General features: G+C 41.3%; 1 protein-coding gene across 2 annotated transcripts in view; it reads left to right on the top strand.

Annotated features, from left to right (window-relative positions):
- Positions 1-27,806, top strand: part of dnah5l (dynein, axonemal, heavy chain 5 like) — a 207,067-nt gene that overhangs the window by 123,363 nt on the left and 55,898 nt on the right. For both annotated transcript variants that reach the window (XM_078162985.1, XM_078162984.1), the window contains 11 exons: positions 4,839-5,068; positions 7,132-7,290; positions 11,291-11,447; positions 16,502-16,647; positions 17,468-17,602; positions 18,298-18,399; positions 18,483-18,596; positions 22,180-22,347; positions 22,487-22,591; positions 22,820-22,933; positions 23,037-23,213. In XM_078162985.1, coding sequence (XP_078019111.1) covers positions 4,839-5,068; positions 7,132-7,290; positions 11,291-11,447; positions 16,502-16,647; positions 17,468-17,602; positions 18,298-18,399; positions 18,483-18,596; positions 22,180-22,347; positions 22,487-22,591; positions 22,820-22,933; positions 23,037-23,213 — 1,607 coding nt within the window. The remainder of the gene's footprint in view (positions 1-4,838; positions 5,069-7,131; positions 7,291-11,290; positions 11,448-16,501; positions 16,648-17,467; positions 17,603-18,297; positions 18,400-18,482; positions 18,597-22,179; positions 22,348-22,486; positions 22,592-22,819; positions 22,934-23,036; positions 23,214-27,806) is intronic.

Here is a 27,806-nt window from a genome sequence, read left to right as displayed (position 1 = left end):
CAGAGCACCCCCCTACCAAATATAATGGTAGGGGAAACACTAAGAAGCCAACTAACCAATAACCTAACGGCAAACAATCACAGCAATAACTCAATGAACAATATTAAATCACAATTGACAAAGTTTAACAGTCTTACTTAGCCTGTACAACTGTAATAATGCTATGCCCAGTTGTTACGTTACCAATCCTTGAATGGATGGAGGGAAAAGTTGTTTTGTGATGTGCTGCTTTGATAGCCGACAGAGGAAGGCTGGAAAGAGCTGTGGTTCCAGGTGCAGTCTTTGCTGTGTCCTTGTTCTTTAAAATAAAAGTAGTGCTAAAAGTAGTGCTGAGGAGGCTGGTCACTTGGGTTCCATGCAGAATTAGAGGTTCGGGTGCTAACTCAATTTGGTTCTCCTTGTTGCTGGAAAGTTAGATGTAAACCTTGTGTTTGGCACACTAAGTTCTTTGGTCTCCAGTTTTTGCTCCGCTGTGGGCATGCAGGTCATTTTCCAGAAGAAAGAGTCTGTAGAGCGAGTGCCCCCTTTACTGGTTCAGGGGCGAGAACAGGGGGTCTGAGCCAGTCGGCTGCTCAGGAGGAAAAGCTGCGTCTGGAGAGTAGAGGGCAGAAATTCTCCTACAGTTTGGCTGGTGACATCACAGAGTCGCATGTCACTGTGAAAGTACTGTCCAATCAAGTTTGACGACTGGTCTCTCACTTGGGTGTGACTATGAGGCATACTGTGGAGATGAGTGCTGTTCTTTGTTTGGTGAACAAAGAACCTTTGCATGTCCAGTTTAGATTTTAACAAATGACAAATCATCTGTGGTCCAGTGAATCCCAACAGAGTTCATGTACTCATGAAAATCTAAATGGTTCATCCTCTGTGAAACAGGAAAATGATCAGCAAATTACACAAAAATCTGCCAGTTAGATTTTGATATATTTCGTCATGATGATACAGATGCAACCACTTCAAATTTCCCACACCATCCGAAAGTCTTCCGGATGCCTGCCAACTTCCAGTCAAATACCCCCCCCCCCCCCAGAGGTGTTTGTATTTTACCTAGTAGTATTTCCATTCTGTGCTACATTATTAATTTACTCCACTGTCTCAGATGCAAATATTACACATTTTTTAGCACTACTTTTATTTTAAAGATTTAGTTTAGCCCATTAGTTACAGTACTTTTGTACAATAATATAAATTTGTTAGGATATATTACTACAGGTTACAACAAGCCACCCAGCAGTATTTAAGTTATTAAAATGACCACCTTTATCTGCTACAGCAAAAGTGTTATAAACACATTAGTTATTAAGGAAAACCTAAAATGTTGTTACAATTGGCCCAGGTCTCCCCTATCTGAAAATACTAGTCTCTCAGAATAATGAGAAACGTTCTGAAAATAATTAATTAAATCATTTTGAAAAAGTTGCTCATTAAGAGACTTAAATTTTAAAATAACATTAACATCAATTAAGAGACAAAATCATTTTTTAGTTTATAATGTGAAGAACTGCAAAATGTCACTTTTACGAGGTAGTTCAGACACCAACAGTGACGATGTGTTGTTGAAAGTTTGCATCAGAAATTCGTATAGCCCTCTTAGTGTGACGATCTGAGTGACTGGGAAACCTATTCAGATGGAAACACTCACCCATTCAGAGGGAATGAAAAGGTTCATGGTAATGCTAATTATGTGTTTGAGCCCTTTCACCTTTCAAGATAAACAGGACCACATTATGTCGCGTTAGTGAAAGTACTTCACTCCTTCTCAGTTAAACTCTGCAGGCTACGTGCAGCTTGACCTTCATTGTGGCTGCATGTGATTTCAGCCTGTGACCTCTCACTGACTGACTGACAGCCTCATCCAAGTGACATTTTACAATTCTTCATATTTAAAACTAATGAAATGCGTCCGTTCGTAATTAAGTATTTAAATACGCACATATTTTAAGCAAAGACATTGTGGAAGCAAAAAAGTCAAGGTCCCGAGCCGTGCCAGAAAGCTCGCGACCTCGCTCTTCTCTTCTCAAACGGACTTTCTTTGTCTTCCATTAGATATCAAAAACTCAAATACTCAGAGGTCAAAAAAATCACTGGAGACACGTAGAATCAGATGCAACTGAGTTTAATGTGCTCGCAGGCAACAAACACATCACAACTCAATGAGTCAAGCTCCGGAGCAAGACTGAAATTTCTTTGTTTGAGCTCGCTCTTTTATTGTAGAATTTCTGCTGAGTCATCTCTTTTCCAAACTTTTCCACTGGGCGCTGATCATAAAGGTGTCACATTTCTGCTGAGTTTGCACTTTTTCTCCTTTCATCCTAAACCCCACCTCTTTACTCGTACTCGTAATGCTTTTCCTAGACAATCTAAGACCGCCTCCTCTTACTAGGGTCATTCTCAGGACAAGCTGTAATTCCCCTAACTTTCCACCAGTGTTTCTGCGCCCATCCTCATGCTATTTTTAGAAATGATGCCTAGGTACTTCTCCACCACAATGCTTAAATGCTCAGTGAGTGTGTGTGTCATAGGAATACATGAAATAATAAACCAGTGTGTGATTTGTCAGTGCACAGAGTACATTGCTTCAACACGTATTTTTTAAAAGTCAACTAAAAGGTACAGTACGAACACTATAGTAAATATTACACTACAACATGCACCTGGCAGGGTGGTCTAACAGCACCATGAACTAAATATATATAAATACTGCATAGCCACAATAAAATATACATATTTGGTATTATTGAGCTGCTCAGACAAGTGTTGCAAACGCAGTCCCATTCCATAGGAACAAAAGGGTACAACATAATGCTACAAGCATGTGATAAATAGAAGAGCTGAGGAGTCATTTTCACAATTCTCCTCTGCTCTCTGTATGGCGCACGGTGGAGTCGTGTTGGCAACCATGCACCGCTCCACACCGACATGCCTCTGCCATCGTACAGTCGCAGATGTGTTGCAGCATGACACGATCCATCAGACACATGAACACGCTCAAATGGTCATCAATATTACGGCATGCATGTGCATTTGGGCCAGCTACTTCAGTCAAGATGTTTTGTGACTGCGCTCTCCCAGTGCATAATCCCAGCTGTGTAGCCCACGCTTCCACACAGTCCTATCTTTTCCAGTTGCATGGCCCTCACATAGATCTGGTTGATCTGACACTATACAAAATAAATAAGATTTGTTCCGCAAGTGCAGTAATCTTGCTAGAAACTACTGAACAACATTAGGATATATATATATATATATATGTATATATACATATATATAATCCAAATCCCTCTCTTTTCCTCTTGTCCTCTTTTCTGTCTGTCTGTCTTTCTGTCTGTCTGTCAAACGAAATGTTAGAGTTTTATTGTGACAAAGTTACAAGCATTTGAGAATGACAGGGGGGTAAAAATGACCCCTCTGGTGACTGCGGTTCTAGTATTAATAAATAGTAATAAACATGTTATCACAAATTCCTCTTGCATCAGATCTTGTGAAATATCGCTTCCATGAATCTGTTCAGACAGACAGCAACAGATCAGTGAGGTGAAGACGTGCTGCGTGCGGCAGGCAGAGCGTGTGCAGAGCCTTGTACAGTCCGAATGTCAAAATAATGATTAAAAAAGAAAAGATCTATGTAATCATTTCCAATATTCACAAGCTGCTTTTATCTAACGAAAGATTGTGCTTCAGTCCATATTTGTTGGCGTCTAGTCTTTGAAAAACAACATTTTCGCTGAGGTTAAAAAAATCCCCTTGTCTCGCACATTCTGTAAACGGAGTGGGAGCAGCAATCTAACAGCACCATAAATTACATTTATATAGCCATAATAATGGTATTAGTGATAATCATTAAATATGCTCTGCGTGAGAAGTTCTCTCCCACTGTTACAGTAATAGGAGGCGCAGTAAACCGCTTCAGCTTCCACACTCGCTGCTCCTCCTGGTGCAGACCATTGCAACTGGTTTCTACAAATTAACCTTAGGGGTGTTACCAGTCAGCCCCGTATGCTCTGCGTCATTGCAGGGGATCTCATTAGAGCTACGAGCCCAGTCAGGGCTCCACCACGGACCAAACGGAAATTTGAAGTGGCTGCATCTGTAGAGGAAGAGGTCTTGTAGTCATTAAAATGTGGAGGGTTCATCCTCAGAGGAACAGGAACTTAATCAACAAATATCACAGAAATCTGCCGGATAGATTTTTATATTATTTGTACTGATGATGGGGAAAGAGGAAAGTTCATGCACTCATTAACATGTAAAGAGTTCATCCTCTGAGTAAAAGGTACATGATCAGTAAATTAGACAGATATCTGCCCAATTCATTTTGATATATTTTGTTCTGAGGATGGTGTTAAAGGAAAGGTCATGTAGTCATTAAAATGTAAAAGGTTCATCCTCTGAGGAATAGAAACATGATCAACAAATTACACAGAAATCTGCCTGTTAGAATGTGATGTATTTTATCCTTAGGGTGGGGCTGAAAGAAAGTTACTGTACTCATTAAAATGTAAAGGGTTCATCCTCCAAGGAAAAGGTACATGATCAGTAAATTACACAAAAATCTTTTGATATGTTTTCTCCTGACAATGGGGCTAGAAGAAAGGACATGTAGTTATTAAAATATAAAGGGTTTATCCTCTGAGGAATGGGAATGTGATCAGTAAATTACACAGAAATCTGCCTGATAAAGTTTGATATATTTTGTCCTGATGATAAGAGGAAAGAGGAGGAGGAAAGTCATCCTCCTGATACCATGATGATCTTTAAACCTTAATTTCCCCAGCAGTTCTCTAGTTTTAGCTCTCCTTGCTCTTTGACTGGTTTCTCCTTCCTGTCCTTTTCTCCAGAATACATGAACAACGTCCTGGCGAGCGGCGAAGTTTCCAATCTGTTTGCTCGTGATGAGCTGGATGACATCACTCAGGATCTGATTCCTGTCATGAAGCGGCAGCACCCTCGCCGCCCTCCGACCTCAGAAAACCTCTACGACTTCTTCCTGTCCCGAGTGCGGCACAACCTCCACGTCGTGCTCTGCTTCTCGCCAGTTGGGGAAAAATTCCGGACTCGTGCCATGAAGGTGAGTCAAAGAATGTGAGTTCAGCTGTGTCACATGAGGTCAGATCAGCAGTGTGTAACAATACATGGGTTACAGTTAGGGTTGGGAACGATTAACTGATACGACCGGATATCCGGTTTGACAAACAAGAGATACGGCTACGTTGGTAGCAGCCTCCTCAATCGATACGAATCAGCCATGAATCCTTAGATGAATCGATTGTAGAGTCATGGATTCGGGTATCGCGAGACTAGCAATCGGTTGACTGGCTTTAACAGTTTGCATCTCAAAAACAACGCGAGAGCCGGCGGCATGCTCCGTAGCAGGCATTACTGACAACGATGATGGATGTAAACATGAGCGCCAGCTTGACCGGTGGAGATGAGGAACAGAAGCTAATGCTGGTTGGATAAACCAGGGAGCAGCCAAGCCGCAGCAGAAACTAAAGGCGAATCCTGCCAGTTGTGGGTTGAACGTGGGGTCACAGACACAGACAGAAATACGTATTCCTGTCAAATACGGCGGAGCATGATAACGGCTTACCGGCCGGCGACCGAGAAGCCCGGCTCCAGGTCCAAGAAGTCTTCGTCGGTGTCATGACTGCCCAGAAATACCAGCCAAGCCCCGGCAGCACTCAGGTATGTGACGTGTCAGAGGAGAAACGAGCAGTTCACATTTCCACAAACCTCACTGCACTTTAGGGACTGTCCTTTACTTGTCAAGGGAGGAGGGTGGCTGGTTGATTTTTATTTTATTTATTTATTTTATTTTGATCCCCCCTATGTTAATCACTTATTGATGCTGTTTTTGAAGTATGAACAAGTCAATAAGTAATTTATTCCATTGAAATATCATTGATGTATTATAGAAAAGTGATTTATCTTTTTATAAATGACAGAGTGTAGCAAACACAGAGAAATAGTCTGACATGCTGTCAGTGATAAGCTGCTAGTCATCACAGTCCATGATATCAACTAATAACAGGAGATGTCAGATTCTGCCCCTACATTGCATGTTATTATTTTATTCTGCTTTATGTTTATATTGTACAGCGTTATAATAAACTTTATTTCAGACTCAAGTCCATATAATATACATATAAAAACACAGACAATACCATAAAAACAACACAAGTAGGTTTAAAACACTTAAAGTTCACTTCACTTAAAGTTTAAAACTTCTTCTCATTTTTATATTGATCCCATCCAACAAAATGATGTTCATTCAGCGAGTCTTTTTTTGGTCCATGTCTAAAAATAAATACATTTGACATGTGATTTTGTTGTTGTTTGTCTTTTTATTTTATTTTTGCCAGTGCCATACAGCAACAATGCTTGGGGATGTGGTCTTTTACAAATTTGAAAATACTGTAAGAATGTCACTTTTATAGATTTGGCTTCTTTATTTAATAATGTATGATTAATGTCTACATCAACAAATATTAACCATAAAATCGTATCGAATCGTTCTGTATTAAAAATATATCGTTTTTGAATCGTATCGTAACCCGTGTATCTAGATACGTATCGAATCGTCTATCACAGAGAGATTCCCAACCCTAGTTACAGTACATTTAGGATCTGATTAATCAATGTGTGCTTTAAGAATGATGTTTTTTTCTGTCATGTCATCTTTAAAGGAGCTCTTTATGACATTCCGAGCATTAATACAACTTGGACTTGACTTACCCTAACCATGACCTCTTACCTGATCCACAGTGGTGGACAGCATCACTATGGAAGTGTTAACACTTTAGATGACCCAGAATAACAAAACGTTGAAAAAAGCATGATAATACTTTGAATTTATTAAATTAAAGTGAAGGAAATGTACATTATTTTTAGTTGGCATGCACATTTTATTACAGGCGTCAGGAGTTCAGGCCTGCATTTGAGAAAATAGGCGTCAGAGTACCGAAACTTCAAAAGTTACAGTCTTTACTTGCAGAGGAGGGATAGTCAGAAAAAGGAGTTTAAGTGTATCATGGATGAAAAGAGATGAGGTGATGTTATGAAGTGATTTGATGAGTTTAAATATGTATGAAGTGTTTTGTTAGCTTTGTCAGTGACCTTTGACTTGAACAGTTTCCAGGCCTGATATCGGGCTGCACTGTGGACTGGTTCCAGCGCTGGCCCCGGGATGCCCTGGTGGCCGTGTCACATCACTTCCTGTCTCAATACCAGGACCTCCGCTGCTCAGAGGATGTGAAGCAGAGTGTGGTGGTTACCATGGGAACCTTCCAGGTAGTGCTCACTGTTACCTCTTTTTCACCGACAGGGAACTGGTTCCATTCTGGTCTCTGCACCTAATTTTGAACTGTTCAGAGCATTTCAACCAAACATAAATTGGCTCAGAAACCAAAAGATTGGTTCAAAAAATATTTTTTTCTTTACCTGAAGTGAGAACCGTGATGACATCAGAAGTTGTGTCATTCAGGTTGGAAAGAGAGGATCAATCAATCAATCATCAATCAGTTTTATTTATAAAGCCCAATATCACAAATCACAATTTGCCTCACAGGGCTTTACAGCATACAACATCCCTCTGTTCTTAGGACCCTCACAGCGGATAAGGAAAAACTCCCCAAAAAACCCCTTTAACGGGGGAAAAAAACGGTAGAAACCTCAGGAGGAGCAACTGACGAGGGATCCCTCTTCTAGGACGGACAGACATGCAATAGATGTCGTACAGAACAGATCAGCATAATAAATTAACAGTAATCCGTATGACACAATGAGACAGAAAGAGAGACAGAGAGAGAGAGAGAGAGAGAGAGAGATGCAGGACAGATGGTAATGACAGTAGCTTACAACAGCATTAATGACAGTAATAATATTATAGTTCTGGCTACTGTGATACAGTATGTTGAAAGTATATATTAATATCTGGCAGTATACATGTGTGACAATAATCATATGTGTATAATAACAGTAGAAGTATGACTAATGACTAATGATGGCAGCAGCAGCAGGAGGCATCTGGCAGGACCACGGCAGCAGCACAACCACACACGTCACACTATCCAGGCACCACTGCGATATGAGTTAATCTGAGAGAAAGTGGAGCACAAAGGCTCCGGAGAAGAAGCTGAGTTAGTGACAACCAGAATGGCCGAGTTAGCAAAATGCAGTAATAGGATACGAGAGAGAGAGAGAGGGAGAGGGAGAGGGAGAGGGAGAGAGAGAGAGAGAGAGAGAGAGAGAGAAGGAGAGAAGGTGTCCGGCAGACTAGGCCTAAGTCAGCCTAACTAGGGGCTGGTACAGGGCAAGCCTGAGCCAGCCCTAACTACAAGCTTTATCAAAGAGGAAAGTCTTAAGTCTAGTCTTAAATGTGGAGACGGTGTCTGCCTCCCGGACGGTAACAGGAAGATGATTCCACAGGAGAGGAGCCTGATAGCTGAAGGCTCTGGCTCCTGACCAATTTTTTCAGACTTTAGGGACCACGAGTAACCCTGCGTTCTCAGAGCGCAGTGTTCTGATGGGATAATATGGCACTATGGGCTCTCTAAGATGTGATGGAGCTTGACCATTTAGAGCTTTATAAGTTAGCAGTAGGATTTTAAATTCAATTCTGGATTTTACAGGGAGCCAGTGCAGAGAAGCTAAAACAGGAGAAATATGATCTCGTTTCTTAGTTCCTGTTAGTACACGTGTTGCTGCATTCTGAATTAGCTGGAGAGTTTTTAAGGACTTACTAGAGCTACCTGATAATAGAGAGTTACAGTAATCCAGCCTTGAGGTAACAAAAGTGTGGACCAATTTTTCTGCATCTTTTCGGGTCAGGATAGGCCTAATTTTCGCAATATTACGCAGATGAAAAAATGCAGTCCGTGAGGTTTGTTTTAAATGAGAATTAAAAGACAAATCTTGATCAAATGTTACTCCGAGGTTTCTTACGGTAGTGCTAGAGGCCAGAGCAATGCCATCTAGAGAAACTGTGCCATCAGATAAAGACTCTCTGAGTTGTTTGGGGCCAAGAACAATAACTTCAGTTTTGTCTGAATTCAACATCAGGAAATTGGTGCTCATCCAGGTTTTTATGTCTTTAAGGCAGTTATGGAGTTTAGTTAATTGATCAGTTTCTTTTGGCTTTATTGATATATACAACTGTGTATCATCCGCATAACAATGGAAATTTATAGAGTGATTTCTAATGATTTTGCCTAAAGGAAGCATATATAGAATAAATAGGATTGGTCCGAGCAGAGAACCTTGCGGAACTCCAAAACAAACTTTAGTACGTAAGGATGATTCATTATGAACGTGAACAAACTGAAAACAATCAGATAAATAAGATTTAAACCAGCTTAGTGCAGAACCTTTTAGGCCAATTAAGTGCTCCAGTCTCTGCAGTAGAATTTGATGGTCAATAGTGTCAAACGCTGCACTAAGATCTAATAAAACAAGAACAGAGACGAGTCCTTTGTCTGAAGTAATCAGAAGATCATTTGTAATTTTAACTAGTGCTGTCTCAGTGCTATGATGCATTCTAAATCCTGACTGAAATTCCTCAAATAAATTATTATCATGGAGAAAATCACACAGCTGGTCTGCAACTACTTTCTCAAGGATCTTTGAAAGAAAGGGAAGATTAGATATTGGTCTATAGTTGGCTAACACCTCTGGATCCAGGGTGGGCTTTTTTAGTAGAGGTTTAATTACAGCTACCTTAAAAGACTGTGGTACATAGCCTGTTAATAAGGATATATTGATCATATCTAATATATGAGTGTTAACTAAAGGTAAGACCTCCTTAAGTAGCCTAGTTGGGATGGGGTCTAAGAGACACATTGATGATTTAGATGAAGAAATCACTGCGGTCAATTCTTGAAGAGAAATCTGGGAGAAGCAATCTAAATATATATTAGGTCTTACAGCTGTGTTTGAGGTTAGATAGGTAGGCCTACTATCTGAGGACAGGAGGTCATGAATTTTGCCTCTAATAGTTAGAATTTTGTCATTAAAAAAGCTCATAAAATCAAGGCTCAATAGAGCTTTGACTCTCAGTCAGCCTGGCTACAGTGCTGAAAAGAAACCTGGGGTTATTCTTGTTTTCTTCTATTAAAGCTGAGTAATAGTTTGCTCTGGCATTGGGGAGGCCCCTCTTATAAGTTTTGAGACTGTCTGTCCAGATTAAACGAGATTCTTCCAGTTTGGTTAATCGCCAATTCCTTTCAAATTTTCGCGATATTTGTTTTAACTTACGGGTTTGAGAGTTATACCAAGGAGCGAACTTTCTTTGCTTTGTTAACTTCTTTTTAAGAGGAGCTACAGAGTCAAGTGTTGTTCGCAGCGAGCCTACGGCGCTATCAACAAAATGATCAATTCGGGAGAGGTTAAAGTCGGTGCGGGAAACCTCTGTTACTGAAGGACTTGGTATTGAATTTAACGACGGAGTAATCATTTCCTTAAATGCGACAGCACTATCTGATAAACATCTAGTATAGTAACTGTTGCTGAGTGGCGTGTAATCGAGTAAAAAGAAATCAGAAGTAATCAGATAATGATCCGATAGCGAGGGATTCTGTGGAAAGACTGTTAGGTTATCAATTTCAATTCCATACGTCAGAACTAGATCGAGGGTATGGTTAAAAGAGTGAGTGGGTTCATGTACACCCTGACTGAAGCCAATGGAGTCTAATAATGAGATAAACGCAGTAGCCACGGAGTCATTATCAACGTCGACATGAATGTTAAAACTGCCTACAATAATAACTTTATCTGATTTAAGAACTAAACTGGATAAAAACTCTGAGAATTCAAATACAAATTCAGAATACGGGCCAGGAGCACAGTACACTATAACAAATAAAAGTGGCTGCGAGGTTTTCCAGGTCCCAGGATGAAGAAGGCAAGTGAGAAACAGTCAGAAATTTAAAAAAAACGTGCAGTAGTCTCATTAGTAGTTTGTCTGTGCTTGTTTTTTGGTTAAAAACAAATATTTGTAATAACAGAACAAAAGTTCACAGGTAAACAATGTGATATGCAATTTTCCCACTATTGTTTATTGTCATTGTGCAACGCCCTCCATTGATGATGTCATCCTCAAATATAATGGTTCCACTCAAACTGGTGGAAATGTGCACTGGTTTGCTAGATAGCACCAAACTTCCAAGAATCCTGAACAGAACCGATTCAAGAACCAGAGCTCATCTGGTGGAAAAGTGTTATTTGTGATCAGGTGTGCATCATATTATCATCAGCATGTTTAGCTGACTGATGAGTGGACCTCTGTCTTCTGCAGGACCTGGTGGCGGAGAAGTGTGCAGAGTACTTTGAGCGTTTCCGCCGTCAGACATTTGTGACGCCCAAATCCTACCTATCCTTTATTGACAGCTACAAGATCATCTACGCCCAGAAGATCGCACATGTTGGCACGCTGGCCGAGCGCATGAAGACAGGTGAGGCTGGGATACACCCCAAGTCTCTCCCCAGACACTTTCATGCTGTTGTTTTCCACATTAATTATTCTATTTGATCCATAGATCAACAGAAACTGAATTGGCAACAATTCTGACAATCAAATAATTTGATCATATAGTTGTTTTAGTAGTTATTTAAGCAGGGCGGCACGGTGGTGTGGTGGTTAGCACTCTCGCCTCACAGCAAGAGGGTTGCCGGTTCGATCCCAGGCGTGGGAGCCCTTCTGTGTGGAGTTTGCATGTTCTCCCCGTGTCAGCGTGGGTTCTCTCCAGGCACTCCGGCTTCCTCCCACAGTCCAAAGACATGCAGATTGGGGACTAGGTTAATTGATAACTCTAAATTGTCCGTAGGTGTGAATGTGAGCGTGAATGGTTGTTTGTCTCTATGTGTCAGCCCTGCAATAGTCTGGTGACCTGTCCAGGGTGTACCCTGCCTCTCGCCCGATGTCAGCTGGGATAGGCTCCAGCCCCCCCGCAACCCTCAAGAGGATGAAGCGGTTAGAAGATGAATGAATGAGTTATTTAAGCAATCCTCAACTGTGAGGATTTGATGCTTTTCATTATCATATTTAAGAACAAACTGAATATTTTTGCACTTTTGGTCAAATGAAATAAGCCAAAGATGAGGAAAACGTCATCTCAGGCTTTGGAAACTTATCCACCTTATTCCTGAGGGCACTATTGTAGACATGATTATGTGTGCAACTTCCAGTAGATAGCAGAAGTAGCAGTAAGCTAGTTAGTTTCATAGACTGTCTGTGGTTAGTCCCAGTGGCTACTCTTGATGGCTAACCGCCAATGCTGGTTCTTTTTGAAAGTAACTTGCCTTCAGTTCAGCAAATACCGATTTATTTTTTTACAAATATTTATCTAATGTTTACTTAGCATTTTCTAAAATGTCTTTGCGGAGCTCTGGTACCTGTTGTACTGTCCGTGTCTGTAATGACTAACAACCAGTCTAAGCTAAATTTTTGTCTTCAGCAACTGTGTGTTGAACATGTAACCAGAACAAAAAGGGATTGTTCCTCTTGCCAAAAGTACCACTGATATCAAAAATAAAACCACAAGAGTTTCAAGAGGCATAGTGAAAAAGTATTTTATCAGAATTTGATTGATTGATTGAATGATTGATTACTTTATTGTTCCCGAAGGAAATTTGTCTTGGACAAGAGGCCACTGCATTAGACACATCACAATACACAACACAAAACAGTGCAAACATACAATATGTGTATGGTCAATTCATACACCCACCCTACATATGACCTGAGTTGAGGAGATTCACAGATATGGGTATGAATGAATTCTTATATCTATTAAGGTATCTTTTTTTGTTTTTGATGGGGACCCTGTAACGCTTCCCTGACGGGAGCAGATCATACTCTGCATACAGGATGTGGGAGGGGTCCTCTTTGCTTGTCTTATTACACTATCCTCAAAAATCTTTTGGATGGGAGGGTATTCTCTCACCCCCATCACTTTCATTGCTGTGTGAACCAGCCTGTTTAGTTCTGCTCTCAGCAAGACATTTCAGTTTCCAAACCAAGCTGTAATTCCAGCTAGGGTGAGTACTTGTGCAATCGTTTGTATATAATGTAAATAAAAAGGGCGAGCTAACACACCCTTGGGGCACCCCTGTGTTAATTACTTTTACCTCAGACAGTGTCTGGTTTATTCGGATCCACTGGGACCTGATGGTCAAAAATGAGTGATACCACCTGATGGTATGTGGGTTGACAGACATCTCCCTGAGTTATTTTAGAATGATGTGTGGCTGCAGGGTATTAAAAGCAGAGCTGAAGTCTACTAGTAATAATCTAGCATAGGCCTTGGAATTTCCAAGATGTTGCAGAATAAGATGGTATATGGTTAGAATTGCATCATCATTGCTACGGGTGCTTTTGTAAGCAAACTGATGGGCATCTAACTGGCCATGTATATCTCCCTTCAGCTTCCCCACCATCAATTTCTCTAGACATTTCATAACATTGGAAGTCAGGGCCACTGGTCTATAATCATTATTTTCTTGGGGGGTAGGTTTTTTAGGCACAGGAATTATGACTGCCTCTTTCCAGAGGGGTGGGACTACACCTGAGTCAACTGACTCCTGGTAGACAAGGGCCCAGGCTGGTGCAAGTTCCTCTGCAAATGTTTTCAAGAGGAAAGCTCAGACCGCGTCTGGCCCTGTAGCCTTTTTAGTGTCTATTAACTTAAACGCTTTTGTAACCTCCTCGAGGTTGATTACTATTTTTGGTACCTTGTTATCTATTTCTATGGTACTCATAACACCCTCACGTTCATGGGAAAAATCATGTGAATCATATCTTCAGTAAAAAGCATTCAAATCATTTGCCATTTTTCTTTCATTAGTTTACAACGGGTTCTTTTTCTGAGTCATATTTGTAATAAATTTCATAGTGGCCCACATTTTCTTTGTATTATTAGCCCTAAAGTCATTCTCTATGGATTCCTTGTATCTCCTTTTAGCCGCATTGAGTTTCTGCTTCAGCTCCTTTTGCACTGATTGTAATTCCGCTTGGTCATAATTCCTAAAGGCAAGCCTCTTGCGCTTGATACAGTGTTTAACGTCTTCAGTAATACAGGACTTGTTGTTGGAGTACTGTTTTATTGTCTTTTCGGGAACTCCTTCCACACAGAATTGCAGAAGAGAATGACACCTAGACTGACAGGTCCGTCACTCAACGTCAGTACATGATATCCCTGTCTTTCCCCATCTGACTTCATTCTCAACCTACTTTAGAAAATTGCTCGTTATAAAATAAACTCAGCAACATACCTTGAAATATACATTTAGTCATTAAAGCTGAGAATGTGTTACTGATTTACCGTAGTTCCTTTATATTATATAAAAAATGAATACCAAAAGTTATTTCTTGTACTACTACTTTATTTTACTGTCACTGAAGTCTGCTGCTAATTTCAGCATCATGTTTTGCTCAGAACAGGTTTAAATAAATCAGAAGTTAAAAAAATGCATGAACTGCGTCGCTAACGCAGACGAGCAGAGGATTAGCTGGGAAACATCACATTCATTCACTTTACATGGAGCTAAAGTTAATACTGAATTATGTAAATGTTTGCCAAGTGTGTTAGTATCTCTTAATAAGTCATCAGAAATCATCTTTAGAAGGAGCAGATGTTTATCTTAAGCTAGCTCAGACCATGTTAAAGTTAACAACATTTTAACGGACCAAGGCAAGCTTATTGCTAGCATTCTCGGTTGAAAAGGAAAAAAAAAAACAGAGATGGCAGAGGTATTCAAGTTCAATTCAATTTTATTTATAAAGCCCAATATCACAAATCACAATTTGCCTCACAGGGCTTTACAGCATACCACATCCCTTTGTCCTTTGGACCCTCACAGCAGATAAGGAAAAACTCCCCCCCAAAAAAAACCTTTAACGGGGAATGGTAGAAACCTCAGGAAGAGCAACTGAGGAGGGATCCCTCTTTCAGGATGGACAGACATGCAGTAGATGTCGTACAGAACAGATCAAAATGATAAATTAACAGTAATCCGTATGACACAATGAGACAGAAAGAGAGACAGAGACAGAGAGAAATGCAGGACAGACAGTAATGACAGTAGCTTACAACAACATTAATTAAAGTAATAATATTACAATAATAATTACGGCTATTGTGGTACAATATGTTGCAGGTATGTATTAATATATGATAGTATGTATGTGGCAATAATCGTGTATAATAACAGTAGAAGTATGACTAATAATAATAGCAGCAGCAGCAGGCATCAGGCAGGACCACGGCAGCAGCACAACCATGTTGCACCATCCAGACACAGCTGCGATACGAGTTAACCTGCCAGACAGTGGAGCACAAAGGCTCCGGAAAAGAAGCTGAGTTTGTGACATGCAGAAATAGGATGTCAATGTTAGCAAAGGAGAGAGAGAGAGAGAGGAGGAGACAAGGTGCTCGGTGTATTATAGGTGGTGAATTATAGGAGGTCCCCCCGGCAGTCATTTTCCTGACCAAACTTGACCCCTGCAGTTTGTCAGCTGACAAAGTTATTGTTATGGACAGTGTGTAAATAACAATCAGAGGACTGCTGTAACGCACAGACAAACAGCTGCTCGCACAGCAACGCAGCACGGCACTCATTTGGTGCTGAGCTTGTGTTGCGTTCAGGCGTTGTCATGTAAATAACAACTTCCAGCACTTAAATAGGTCATAGCACAAAACAGCAGCATGTCAAGTGACTTTTTACTTTATTATATTCAGTAGAATTGTATTTTCCTAAATCTTGAGACACCTCATATGTAAGCTAGACAAACATTTCACCTGCTCATTACTGTGCACACATGTAGCTACTGTATATCCTTCCTTAGTCCTAAAGAGCCCTTCTGGTGCCAGTAGATACATAGAAACATCCCAATAGGCTGTGCTTTGCAAGCATACAAAAAAGTTTCATGCATGTGAAGCTTTGTGAAGGGCAGATAGATGGAAGCGAAATATATTAAACCCGGTGTTAATACAGCAGAACTGGAGAGAGGGGTGAAAAATAAATGGAGGTGGGCATGGCTCGAAGAGGGCGCAAAATTAAAGACGGAGAACGATTGACAAAGATTGCCGTTGCCCCCCTCCCCAGGTTTCAGGCTCAGGAAAATTTTTCACTTTAAGCCCTGCAATTGCTCTTCTTGCTATTCTTCTTGAAAAGAAGAACAGAGTACTGTAAACAAACTGTTACCATTGGAAATCGCCGGTTCAGTGCCGGAAGTTGCACCCACAATCCACGCAAGGTATCATGGGGGCTTTTGTAGACAAGATAATTCATTCACTCATAAAGGAATAATTGTGGGATTACCGGACAGTGAAAATATTTGTAAATTGCAGATGTTGGATTGAGGCATACTGATGACTGTGGACAGACAGGGAGGAGCTGAACCTTGTGGTTCCCCATAATTCACTGCAGGTCTGTAAACAGGAGGAGGAGCAACTGATAAATGTGCTGGTCCTCATCTCGTTTTTGTTGTTGTTGTTGTCTACTGCAGGTCTGTGTAAACTGATGGAGGCAGAGCAGTCGGTGTCTCAGCTCTCTGAGGAGCTGGTGGTGAAGGAGCAAGAGCTTGCCGTTGCCTCCCAGAGGGCAGATGAAGTCCTGCAGGAGGTCACAGTGAAAGCTCAGGCTGCTGAAAAGGTCTGACATGAAACAACACATCCTGTTTCCTAAATCAAAAGAGTGAATCCAGGAGCTTTAGATTTATAACAAGATGCAGATAGATTGTTGACTAATTACTTATTAGTTCTGTCTGTTTATTCAAGCTGCTCTGTGGAGATTTTTTAAGTATAGTTATTCAGATTTTTGTTGATGATGATGATTTTCACCTTTACCTCTCGTCACAAAAGTATTTCAGTGTTTTAAGGGACCTGACAATAAGAATCATTCTGTTTTTGTTACCTTAGAATGAGCCATTAATATCTACATAGGGAGCAGGTCCATGTCTACAGAGATCGCCATGTTGCACCACCATGTTTCTACAGTAGCCCAGAACAGACAAACCAAACACTGGTTCAAGATAGGAACGTTCATGTTTTCATGTCAGCCACTGTAATTAGTAGCCCCTCCATGACAATCAGCAGTAGAAAAACCCTGTTTTGTTTTGTTTTAATAAAAATGCATTATTCAGTATTTTTACTGGTTTAAATCACATGGACTGTTTGCTTTTGAGAGGAAGAGACCTCTGTGGATAATTCAGCTCCCATTAAAAACCTCCTGAACAATGAACACTGAAAGAATTCTAACCAGGACAAGTTTCAGTTGGTTGCAGTCTGCAATCCTGACCATCAGATACCACAAAATCTCCCTAAATCCTGCACACTGCTCTTTAATTCATTTTATTGTTTTAAAGCCAAACTCATCTATATTTTTATTGGAACAATCTATGGATTAGCTCTTTGTAGCTTTTTGTCCCATCGTGGCCAACAAAGACACAACTTTAATCTGTCTCTCTCTGCAGGTGAAGCAGCAGGTGCAGAAGGTGAAGGATAAAGCTCAGCTCATTGTCGATGAGATTGAAATCGATAAAACAGCAGCAGAGTCCAAACTGGAAGCTGCAAAACCAGCACTGGAGGCTGCTGAGGCTGCACTGCAGGTCACACACACACACACACACACACACACACACACACACACATACACGCACGCACGCACGCACACACGCACACACACACACGCACACACATTCCCCTCTGTGCTGTTACAAAAAGAAGTTTTTAGAAAAGTAAATCTGCTGAACTCTTCTACCAGCAGAGGACATCTGAGGTAGAGCTTAGATTGTCTGCCCGAGCCCAAACCCTACCCAGACCCGACCAAACCCGTGGGCCCCCCCTTGATGGCGCCACTGGCCGTGTACATGTGAGTTGTCGACAGTGAAAACGCGTGTGGGTTTCGTCGAGTGTACCAAGTGCAGCACGATACTGGTATATGACAGCAAAAAGACGGGGACCTCGACACTTAAGAGGCACATGACGAAGGCTTGCCATGGAAAGAAAGACGAGAGTCAGCCTTAAATGTCCACGTTCGTATCCTTAAAAAAAAGGTCGGGTTTAAACTGGGCTCGGGCTCGTAAATTACAGTTAAAGGGCCGGGCCGGGCTCTGACAGAACATGTACGGGCTTGGGTGGGGTCAGGCTGGATTTTTTGGGCCCGATCTAAGCTCTAATCTGAGGTGCATTACATGAAGAGGCATTCATGGCCAATGGGAGATTTACACTGAATCGCCATTGATAACAAACTAATGCAAGTCCTCAAACATGACTTTTGAATAAACTTCCTGTGTCTCTGCAGACCATTAAACCAGCTGACATCGCCACAGTGAGGAAGTTGCAGAAGCCTCCTCATCTCATTATGAGGATCATGGATGCCGTCCTGCTGCTGTTCCAGAGGAAGGTCACTGAGTCTCACCTGCTCTGAAACATTTAAACACACTCTTCCATCAATCTCACTTTTCCTCTTTCGCTTGTGTTCCTCAGATCGACACAGTGACCGCTGACCCTGAGCGACCTTGTCCGCGACCTTCGTGGGCCGAGGCGATGAAGCTGATGCAGAACTCTGCCTTCCTCAGCATGCTGCTCAACTTCAGCAAGGTCTCAAACAAATTTGTATTATTACACTTATCAGGATCCTCATTAACATCATAAACTCACAGTTCATTTAGGGACAACAGTTTACAGGTTAACAGGATTTATTGTAATTGATTTAAAACATAATGATTTATAAAACAGTTTCAGGTTTGTTTGTGATAGCAGATTTCATAATTCTCATTCTAAATTCAGACTAACAGAATTACAGCAGCTTATGTTAAAAAAAAAAATCAATTAAACCAATAAATAAAAATGTTTTTTTCCGCTCACAATAAATTGCTGCTTGCTTGATTCATGATTATGAATGAAAGTAGTGATGTTGACACAAGTCAGACCCACAGAGCCAGTCCCACAGAACCATCCCCACAGAGCCAATCCCATAGAACCACTCCCACAGAGCCAATCCCATAGAACTACTCCCACAGAGCCAGCCCTACAGAACCAGTCCCACAGAGCCAGTCTCTCAGAGCCAGTCTCACAGAGCCAGCCGTGCAGAACTAGTCCAACAGTCAGACCCACAGAGCCATTCCCACAGAGCCAGCCCTACAGAACCAGCCCCACTGAGCCATTACTACAGAGCCAGTCCCACAGAGCAAGTCCCACAGAGGCAGCCCCAAAGAGCTAGTCCCACAGAGACCGAGCCAGTCCCACAGAGCTAGTTCCACAGAGTGAGCCCAACAGAGCCAGGCAACTGCCAGCTGTGATAGAGAATGAGCTGCATTGTTTTGTAGGGTATTACAAAACATAACAATAACTGATAACTCTCCAACTCAGCCAGATTTACTGCTGCTCCGCAAGTCCATGCTGACCTAAACTTGCGTTCACGAGTTGAGAGCTAATGAGAAATTTGATTGTACCCTCTCTGCTCACATCCACATTGTTAAATGCCTGTTCTTCTCTATTGATTTTCTCCGCAACCGTGAAACAGCGGAACTGCAGCTTTCTGACAAGACCAAGCACTTGTCGGTAGTCCAATGTTTTCACAAGGGAAAAAAAATTATAAAGTTACACTGTACTGGCCTTACTAGCACTCCCTAGCTATCCAGTCAGCTTAAACATAATACCACTAAAACAGGAGGACCAGGATCCGTTTTTGATGTTTATTTGAGGTGATATTCTTTTGTAAAACCGCAAAATACAGAAATAACATATGGAAATTACATAGTGTACATGAAAAGGTAAATATAAAGCACTAAACAAAAGGTATGCTAACAGGTAGCTATATTAGGGTGACCATATTTTTATTTGATTTTGACACTCGGCCCGGCCACTCGCAGTTTACTCAAAGATGCCTTATAATTTTAATATATTTAAAGTTTATATGTATGGATAGAATATTCAGTTATATTACAAAATAATATCTCTCAAAGACAGAAATTCAGATAGGCCCCTATAGATAGGGGACACATGCACACACACTAGAGTTTGGCTACCCAATCCGAGCCCGATGGGTCCCGACAGGTCGGGCCGGGTTCGGTCAAAAATGTATAAATTGTATTCGGGCTCGGGTCGGATTCGGTCAGCTTTCAGTGAAAATGTAGTGTAAAAATAAATAAAATCCTATTGTCTGTCCTGTTTATTGCTTGGGGACTGTTATTTACGTGACAACACCTGAACAGAACACACACACACACATTGGCATTGGTTTGTTTCCACCTCTCCCCTCGCCTCGGACCTCCCACCGCCCGCCTCCGCCTTGATTAACAGAGCAGATATGTTGCTGTAGAAGACAAAAAAATAATAATTTAAATTCAGCTGGAATTTCTTTTTGCTTTATCTCAGAGTGTTAGCATTGAGTCTCGACATGTTAACATTAAGGCCAGAGACTCCTAATGAATCCAAATGATCAGATCATGCTGATCTGTAACTGCTGGATGTGGAAATAAAGTTCAACCTGTCAGCTTAAAAGGTGACAATTATGTTAATGTTCATAACCTGTTTCTGCTGAAAAGAAGATTCAATGAACCTTCATGCAGCCCGCTGAATGAGAAATGTTCTCGCAGTCCACTTGTCTAAACAAGTACAAGAGGTCACACACACAACTTTCAGTGTGTGTCTGAGGGAAACTCCCGTCTCATCTTATCACACCATCACCTGCTTTTATAAGTATGTGTGTGTGTGTGTGTGTGTGTGGGTGTGGGTGTGTGGGTGGGTGTGTGTGTGTGTGTCATACCTGCTAAGCTGTGGATTAGTGGAGCTGGCATTGACCAGTATGACCTGTATGTTGACAGCTGGAAAAACCCTAAACTTTGTGTCCGTCTCACACACTCAGATGAGATGTTGGTTTTGTTCCAGAAGTTTTAAATGTGTGTGCTGACATGATACCTCAGCTACGCTACACCATCTTTAACACATCATTTTTTCTGTCATCGAGTCCTAAAATCTGACCCACGGAGAATCAATGTCTCAACTCAACAACAGCTAAAATCTCTCTTGGCTCCTGGATTAATGAGAGAAAATGAATGAATGAATGAAGCGCCAGAATCGGCCCAGACTCCAGGTGATGACATAGGGCCAAAGCTGTTCTGAGTGCTAATTCTGAAACCAGAAATCCAAAACCAACTCAACACAATCAGAGCTGACTCCTAGTCAGTCTAGGGCTGTACTTCATGGCTATTTCCATTAGTGCTTCAGCAGCAAGCATCGCTGTGAGCCCCAATGATTTTGTTCTCGTTCTTTCTTTCTTCCTTCTTCTTCTTATTTTTCTCTGACAAATATTGTTCTTGCTGAAGAAACTGTAAGACGTAAAGTCACCTTAATTGGCAGTTAGGTTCCAAATTCCAGCCACTACTCAGACACAAAAGTGACTCTCATTGACCTCAGGGCAGCGCTGTAACAATCAAGTTTACACTTTCACAATTATCTCAAACAGCGTGACTTACAGTCAAAATTCTTTAATCATCTCAGTCTCTCAAGTCATCTACATCTTTGCTTTGATGGTCTTCAGCTTTAAAAATGTAAATTTTTTATCAGTTTCTCCAAAATCCTATTTTCGACGTCCTGTCAGGAACTAGGGGTCATCCCCAACCTGAGTCAGCCATGTTTGAAGGTTACTGTTCAAACATATGGCACTACAGATTACTGAATATATGCCCTAAAATATAATTTGTAACATAATCCATGAGATTACTCAAAATAAATAATGTTTCTACAGTAGCCCAGAAAAGACAAACCCAACACTAGCTCTAGATAGGGACATTCATGTTTGTGTGTTGGCCACAGTAGTAAGAGGCTCCTTCATGGCAAGCAGCGTTAGAAAAACACCATTTTTTAGATATGAAACTGCTTTATTAGTTTTACTGGTTTAAATCACCTGGTCCGTTTGTTTTGGAGAGGTAGAGACCTCTGTGGATAATTCAGCTCCCAGTAAAAATCTCCTGAACAATGAACGCCGAAGGAATTTGCAATTCTCACCACTAAATGCCACTAAATCCTCCTAAATCTGACACAGTTATTTTGATTTTTCAGTCTATAAAATGTCAAGAAAACAATGAAGAATACTCATCACAACTTTAGATATCTTGGTTTATGACATGTAGAAGAGATAACAGTAGCTACTCTCCTGTACTGTGTGTTTGTACTGTAGGACTCCATCACAGAGGAGGTGGTGGAGCTGCTCGCTCCCTACCTGGAGATGGATGACTACAACCTGGAGTCTGCCAAGAGGATCTGCGGCAACGTGGCAGGACTCTGCTCCTGGACTCAGGCAATGGTCGACTTCTTCGCTATCAACAAGGAGGTGCTGCCTCTGAAGGTACACACACAGAGGAGTTCAGTATTTACTCCGGCGATATATTAGATAAGATCTTATGCTAACAGGTGTCGTAGAAATAAAGATTCTGATTAGCTGTTCAGCCTCATAATACAAGGATTAATTAGATGAGTGTGTGCAGGCTAACCTGGCCCTGCAAGAGGCTCGTCTGGTGGTTGCTCAGAATGAACTCGCTAAAGCTCAGGAACAGCTGGACGCTAAACAGCAGGAGCTGGACGCCGTACAGGTAACACACACACACACACACACACACACACAGTCAAGTTAAAGCTTGCGTTTGTGAAACCGAACCATAGATTTCATTTTTGATATTTTTTCAAAGTTATTTTAAAATACATTTCAACTCCTTGCATTTGTATTTTCTCTTCCTTTTACATTCATAGTAGATTTTTAGTAGTCTGTTTAAATCATTTATATACATGTATTAAATAATATGATCCGACCTGAACTTTAGGCGCTTTATGACGCTGCCATGAAGGAAAAGCAGGACCTAGAGGACGACGCCCAGGCCTGCCGCCGCAAGATGGCCAATGCTACAGCTCTGATCGATGGACTGGGAGGAGAGAAGGTCAGCCTTTATCATCCATCCATCCATCCATGCATCCATCCAGCCATGCATCCATCTAACCTTTCATCCCTCCCTCCCTCTCTCTCCTGGTCTTGTGTTTCAGGTTCGTTGGACCGACAGCAGTGCTGGGTTCCAGACTCAGATCAAACACCTTGTTGGGGATGTCCTTCTGTCCGCAGGTTTCTTGTCGTATGCTGGGCCCTTTAACCAGGAGTACCGCAGCTTGCTTCTAGAGCTGTGGAAGAAAGAGATAGAGGACAAGCTCATCCCCTTCAGTCCTGTAAGACTTGACAACTCACTGAGAGTTAACCTGCTTTGTTTTCAAACAGTTAAAGGAGACCCATTATCCTTATTTTCAGGGTCATATTGATATAAATATGTAGGGCTCTAGTTTCCCGGCGCAGCGCAGGGTGGCACAGGGTGGTGAACCCCACGCAGAGATAGTTTCGAGCAGCGCAACCCAAGGCACGCTCAGTTTGGTAGTTTGGCAGACCGAGGTGTGCTGAGATGGGTGTGGCGGTGCAGCAGGGGGAGGTGTCAACAGATCCAACTTGGCGCAGTGACAGTTTCGTGCCAAAAGGCTTCGCCGAAGGTGCGCTAAAAGCTCGCCAACTGAAACCACGTCTACTGTCAGCGCAGGCGGAGCGCAGCCGGTGTAAGCCGAAGTTTGGCTGACCGGCGGACAGTGCGCACACGTCACCAAAACCTCACTGGCAGGTTTCCAGAATGTCAGGCACATTAACAATGAAATAAATAGCCACAAAACCACTATTCAATGCAACTATCTGCAATCAGCACATACATGTATCTCTATATCGACTGTCCCGTCACATATCGTGTCAGATCAAAGGGGATTGGCACCGTTTGGCACGTTTGGCACGCGTAATGGAAACCCAACCTGATTTGATTAACACAGCTGCAAACTAATGAGTTCACATCCCTCTCAGCCAACCACAAACAGCCACAGCATCAGATAGGGAGTATATATTCAGCATCTGTCATCTTAGAAAAGCCAAAAGAAAAGAAACCGAGTGAGACTGCGAGAGAGAAAGAGAGCGCGCGCACAAGAGAAACACAACATTGATTTACAGTTGTGGTGACCTCCTCCCAGGCTACCTTTGCATCATCAGCCCATGGAGGTCTGCTCACAGTTCCGTATATTCGGACACTGCGAGCTTGGACCTCCCGGACCAAAACATCAGTTTCCTCCTGGGAGAAGTTTGGCCATCTGACGCTGCTGCTTTCTTCCGCCATGGCGAATTGAGTAAACTCTCATTACGCCTTCGCGCGGCGCATTTAAGGGCGAGGAGAGGGGCTCATTTGATTGGTGTGATGTATGTAAAACCCACTCCACGCCTTCTCTCCTCCCTCTTTCCGACTTGCGCCGATAGGAGGGACGGAGGTGGGATAGAGGAGTAGCTGTGCCAGGGCACACGGTGTGCCAAACTTACAAAATCCGCCTGGCCACACCCAGTTGGTGTAGCGCAGGTGCGCTGCACCCCCACCGCGCCCGGTCTGCGAAACTAGAGCCCGTAATATTGGGGTCTAGTGTAATAGATTTATGTGCTTTAATGTTCAAAGCACACATATGTCTTGTACTGCTCATTGCTGCAGCACCTCTTGCCTCCCCAGCAGCCTAGTCTGTTCTGATTGGTCAGCTCGCTTAGTCTGTTGTGATTGGTCCAATGCTTAGAGCGTGTATCGGAAACGTCACACCCCTTACCTTATCTGACTTCACCTCCGGAGGCTGGTGCAAACAACAAGCTATGGCTAAGCTAACGACGGCGGCCATCCACCACTATCAATTTGAGTGAAGAAACACAAGCCGATAGACTCTGAAGCACTTTCACAACAAAAGCAGGACGTTTCACAGTGGTAAGTTTTTTATTTTTTAGCCTCCTTATATTTCAACTGTAACATGACAACTGAAACTTTCTGACGTTATGGTAACAACTGTATGTGTGTCCTCTGACTGAATGAAGTTGGAAAAGAAGTCTGCTGCAGAGTACAACAGGTTTCTAACAATATAGTCAGTTACTACATAACGTGGAAACACCAACAGCAGCACTCACCTGTTACATGCAGTGTTGTAAAGCATGATTCCTTTTTTTATCTAAGCAGCCGTATCTATGATCAGACTAATGTAGCTTGTGTTGGATAATAATATCAAAGTTATTATAAATTCTGCTACGAACACATTCCCCATTAAAACCACAAAAATTTTAACCCGTGAATTCATCAGTTTTACCACAACAGATTGAGATGACAGATTTCTGTATTATAAAAACAAATGAACATAAATAACTGGTACATTCAGATGTCTTAGCTGTCATGTTTACTGAAACCATTCTACTAAAATGTAGCTGCATTTTATAATCATCTTTACCTTGTGTTTGTAATCTACAATATGTACGATGTACCAATGTATCACAGTTTCTCCACAGCATTTATATGAAATCAAAGTTTCATAGTAAAATGCATGTTGCTTCCTGGATCAGTATTTGTTCTATGCAGTGATGTTGTCTCCTGAGTCTATATTTGCTTACTTCTAAAACAGTATGCCTTGTGTCTTTTTTTACCTATTAGGTTTTGGGGTAATGGACCAGGTTCCAGTTCATCCTACATGTTTGATACACCATGCAGGCGTGGTGAATCTGTACACCCCACAGAACATCCACAACTGTGTAAACTTGATTCTGAAAACTAAGGTTTCATTATACCAAAAAACCCACAAATGACAAATAAGTCTTTTGTCAAAAGAACTTTATTTTTTAGCAAATGTAAAAAACAAAACCACAAAAAATGTACTAAATAATATACAATAGATAGATATATAAATATAAACACAGCAGTGTTTTATCTGCAACACTAATAGTGTCCAATTCTTTCCATTCAAGCGTTCATCCCGTCCTGTGTTGGATAGAGTTTCCTGATCCGGCTGGTCACTGCATTGGCCTCGTGCTGCCCCTTGGCTGAAGTGAGAGACGTGTCAGGCAACCACTTCCTCCTTTGAGGGTCTCTCATACTGGGATGCCAGGTCCTTTGGGATGAGAATTTTGGAGAAGACAAGCCTCATCAGGTCATCTACAGTCTGTAAAATATTGAACTTAAATCTTGATTTCCTTGTGTTTTTAAATTAAGTGCTTCCCTGAATCCACCTTTCTTGTATTTCAAGTGTTGCCATAACTATTTCATTTTTTAAATATTTTTTTATTATGTTGGTAATAAAAATAAAATTATTTACAAATTTCTGCATATAGGGTCTGTTTTTTACAGCCTTTGCTGAGGGTAAAACTATACTAAAAGAATAAATTTTTTTCACCAGGGTGTTGAGTCATGAGGGGTTACTAGCTCTGTTTGAGTTCCTCCCCCTTTCCCCTGTTTCATACTTGGTTTAAAACCTATGCCCCTTTCAGGTGTTGATGACAGCTTAAAGTCCAAATGAAGTAAAAAAAAATTCCTGCTCTAACATCATAACAAAGTCAAAGGCATGTGATAATGTGATGCAGAAATATATATTCTGAAGCTTTTGGCAAACATCATTTTAGTATTGTAAAACGTTTCCAGGTACTGTATCTCAAACACAAACACACACACACACACACACATATATGTGTATGTGGGTATATATATATATATATATATATGTATACACATATACACACACACACACATACACACACATATATATATATGTATGTATGTATGTATGTATATGTATAGTAGCCCTGTACAGGTGTGTGCTGATCCATACTACCATACTACCATATTTTGAGATGCTACAGACTGTGTGCCCACTAAGACAGTTTGTGGAGGGTCCATTTGGCATCCTACATCCTGGAATCTGGCTGTAGTTGAGAAGTGTTGGGCACCAGGGCCCTGCTGTGATGTACTCTAAAAGACAAAGGAAAAGTAAGTATCTTAAAGTGATATTGCACCAAATGAAAACAGTCAACATTAGGGATGGGTATCGTTAAGATTTTATTGATACTACTACTTTTATTGATACTCCTTTAGATCGATTTGGTACTTTATCAGTACTCTTATCGGTTCTTTTTCATTTCTAAATAATTGCTTTTTACAAAATATATTAATTTGAAAAGAATAAATTCAGAACAGGATAACTGAATATTTGAAATATAACTAAATGTTTCCAGAGCAGCAACAGTAATTTTTACAACAGCAACATCGCTATATAAATAATATTCCTGACATCACAATACTGTGTGAAGTTTAGTTTTTATCAGTTAATATATCTTTAAAAAAAAGTATCTGCACAATTTTAGGGTAAGTGTCAAACTAAGTTAGTCTACATACAGACAGGTGTCATTTGAGCTTATTAGTAAGAATTCGTTTTCAGCCGAACTGGCGTGCTGTCTAAATCAGTGTGTAAAACATAACGTTAGTGTCGGTGGATGAGAGACTGTGGACAGAGCATACTGAATATGGCTGTCTACATGTTTACATGTTCATGCCTACTGAACACATGTATTAATAAATTATTGGCTTCTTACTCGCTAAGGTTTAATTGCACTTACAGTAACGAATGTAGCTGCAGTCAACTCAAGTAATTTTTGAGTTATCTTCACTTTGTTTCCACCACGGCCACTCGGCTGTTCACAGATTACCATAGGTGTATGCATGCGTGTGTGTGTGTATGTGGAGCAGTTCAGCCCCGGCACAGAGCGCAGATGAGAGGCTGTAGGATGATAATGAATTAAACCAAAATGTGTAAAAGTACCGATAAAAGAACATACAGTCAGAGCTTATCAATACTACGCTCTTTCGTAATTTAGGATTTCGGTACCCACCATAGTCAACATCTAAAACGTTAAGCAGTGTTGTACCCTCCCTGTAAAATCAGCAGACCAAA

This window comes from Epinephelus lanceolatus, chromosome 20, assembly GCF_041903045.1.
Source record: "Epinephelus lanceolatus isolate andai-2023 chromosome 20, ASM4190304v1, whole genome shotgun sequence".
Lineage (NCBI taxonomy): Eukaryota > Metazoa > Chordata > Actinopteri > Perciformes > Serranidae > Epinephelus > Epinephelus lanceolatus.
Note: the sequence above shows the minus strand (reverse complement) of the source record. Positions and strands in the feature narration are given on the sequence as shown.